This window comes from Penaeus monodon, chromosome 8, assembly GCF_015228065.2.
Source record: "Penaeus monodon isolate SGIC_2016 chromosome 8, NSTDA_Pmon_1, whole genome shotgun sequence".
NCBI classification, from domain to species: Eukaryota; Metazoa; Arthropoda; class Malacostraca; order Decapoda; family Penaeidae; genus Penaeus; species Penaeus monodon.
Genome location: NC_051393.1, coordinates 54,633,378 through 54,635,877, shown reverse-complemented (window position 1 = coordinate 54,635,877; position 2,500 = coordinate 54,633,378). Strand labels below are relative to the sequence as shown.

At 44.2% G+C, this 2,500-nt stretch overlaps 1 protein-coding gene across 1 annotated transcript in view; it reads right to left on the bottom strand.

Annotated features, from left to right (window-relative positions):
- The window catches only part of LOC119576020 (neuroligin 4-like), a 52,590-nt gene that overhangs the window by 10,433 nt on the left and 39,657 nt on the right, over positions 1 to 2,500 (bottom strand). The window contains exon 4 of the mRNA XM_037923547.1: positions 951 to 1,231. Coding sequence (XP_037779475.1) covers positions 951 to 1,231 — 281 coding nt within the window. The remainder of the gene's footprint in view (positions 1 to 950; positions 1,232 to 2,500) is intronic.

The window sequence follows — 2,500 nt, the reverse complement described above, 5'->3', positions numbered from 1 at the left end:
AGAGGGGAATGGGAGAAAGGAAGGGAGAAGAGGGAGTGGAAGGGGAGGAAGGGAGGGAAAGGGGTAGCGCCACAGGGGGAGAGGAGAGAGGAAGAGGAAGTGGTGAATACCAACTGATTGAGGCTTTGGTCTCTCGGGACAGAGGGTCATTTGTGCGTCTGAGAGAGAGGGGAGGCGGGAGGGAGGAGGAGAAGGGTGTACAGAGGAAGAGAGGAGATGGGAGGAAGGGTATGGAGTCAGTAAGGGTCGGAAGAAGAGGGAGTCAAGCGAGAAGGGAGAAAGTCAGAGGGAAGAGCAGGAATGAGGGGGGAGGGTAATTAAATGTTGGATGGTAACCTTTGATAACAGGGAAGGAAAGGTGTGGGAGGAAAATAATGGCTTATGACCTTTCGCAATGTTGCAAAGGGAGGTCGTGTTCGCCGTATCCTCAACGAGCAATGCGTTAAAGATGGAAGGCTTTTCGCGCAAAGCAAACAGGTTTATCTGTTCTTGAATCCCAATAGACGGAGCGAAGGGTATGGCGTCGGCTTGGCTGCTGAATGGTTGCACACAAACTTATATACATACATACATAAGCATATATATATATATATATATATATATATATATATATATATATATATATATATATATATATATATATATATATATATATATATATATATATATTTTGTTGTTTTGTGTGTGTAAGTATGTATCAGTCCATCTACCTACCTATTTATCTATCTATATCTATCTATGTATACATACATACATACACACACATATTTATATTTATTGATTTATTCACCTATATATGTATGTGCATACATATGCGTGTATACATGTGTGTAAAGCCAGCCTTGTGTTTGTGTGCTTCCATGCCCTCAATGCCTTCTGTAAGGTACGCCTGACGCCAAGCCCAAAGGCCACCCCCCCCTACCTCCTTTCCCGGGGCCGCGCCAACTCACCCTGTTGAGTCTGGTCTTGAAGTCCTCGGGCACCACCACGCCGTCCACGCTGGGCCCGAACGCCGAGTTGAACTTGTACCGCGGCACCTCCGCCATGACCAGCTCCTGCGCCGACACGTTCCTGAGGCAGGCGATAGTCTCGGGGTGCCGGTCGCTCAGGTTGGTCGGCAGGGAGCAGTTCAGGAGCTTGGCCAGGCGAGCTGTGACGGAGAGGGCGTCCTGTACCTCCGCCCAGGGGCTCAGCGCAGAGCCGGACATCAGGAGTACCCGGTGGAACAGGCCTGGAGAGGCGAGGAAGTAGAGCGATAGACAGAGAGGGATATCAGAGCATTTGAAGGGCATCTAAGGGGAAATTAGAGAGCATATAATTGTATGCGCGTCAAAAGGGGATGCTCAGAACAATTGTCCGACAATAAGTTAATTAAATGTTTTGTCACTTTAAATTTTCATCTCTATATATTCATGCTAATGCACTATATCTCGTAGTTGCAGTGCATTAAAGTGAAAATGTCGATGTTTATGATATAGATAAAAGCTCAAGTCAACAGCATATTAAGCGCAGATGTCTTTGGACACGCATACTCTCATTTAGGGGTAAATGCGACCAATGTGGATATTCAGGAATGTTCCAGGAAATGGTGCTGGGTATTAATCATGGGCAATTTTAAATGTATCGGCAGACACCCTTTTATGTGTGTACTATTGATTATGCTCCTATAATTAGTATAGCAAAAAATAGAATTAATATTGGCCATTGGCTCTAAACATTTTTCACAATAGATTACGAAATCAGTGGCCTATAATTTTTTGTCTATCACCATATCTATCTTCCAATCTACTGCTATTTCCATTCCATATCATTATTTTTTATATATATTACTTGTATTTAGTAACTGATCTTACCTTGTCATCTGTATCTTACCTGTCTATGTTTCTTTCTCAGCTATTCTTTCCCATTTGCTCTCTTTCATTCTGTCTACTTGTGCATTAGCAAATTTGTTGGCTCTTTAGCCATATGTCTTTCTCTCTAACTACACAATTCACTTCTTTCGGTCCTCTTCTCCTTCTTATTCCCTATCCCCATTCAACCTTTTCTCCCCCATCCTTTTCCACCACCTTCCTCCCTTTCTTTCACTCTACTACAACAGGTAACAAACATCCAGTCTCAGAAAAAGCAACCAAACAAAAACAATAACTCTTTGAAGTAAACCTTTGTGTTTCGGGAGAAAAACATATGCCTAGAAGAGAAAACTCTAGAAGTAGGGAACTAAGCTTTAAATGTTGGGTCGAAAATATTAAATCCAACACAAAAAGCATTATTCATATAAATCTAAAGTAGACCGTCCTCCGTTATTACAGCGAACAGGATTACCGTGTGCGGAGTGAGGGGTGGAGAGGGGGGGCGGGGGAGGGGAGGGGGAGGGAGTACAGTCTTAGTGGCAATATTGTGGCCTTTGTTGCCGGGAGGAAGAGGAGCTAGGTTGGGGGTGGGGGAGGGAACCTAGGCTCTAGGAAGGGTCCCCAGCTACTACTTTGAGGGGACTGTAGGG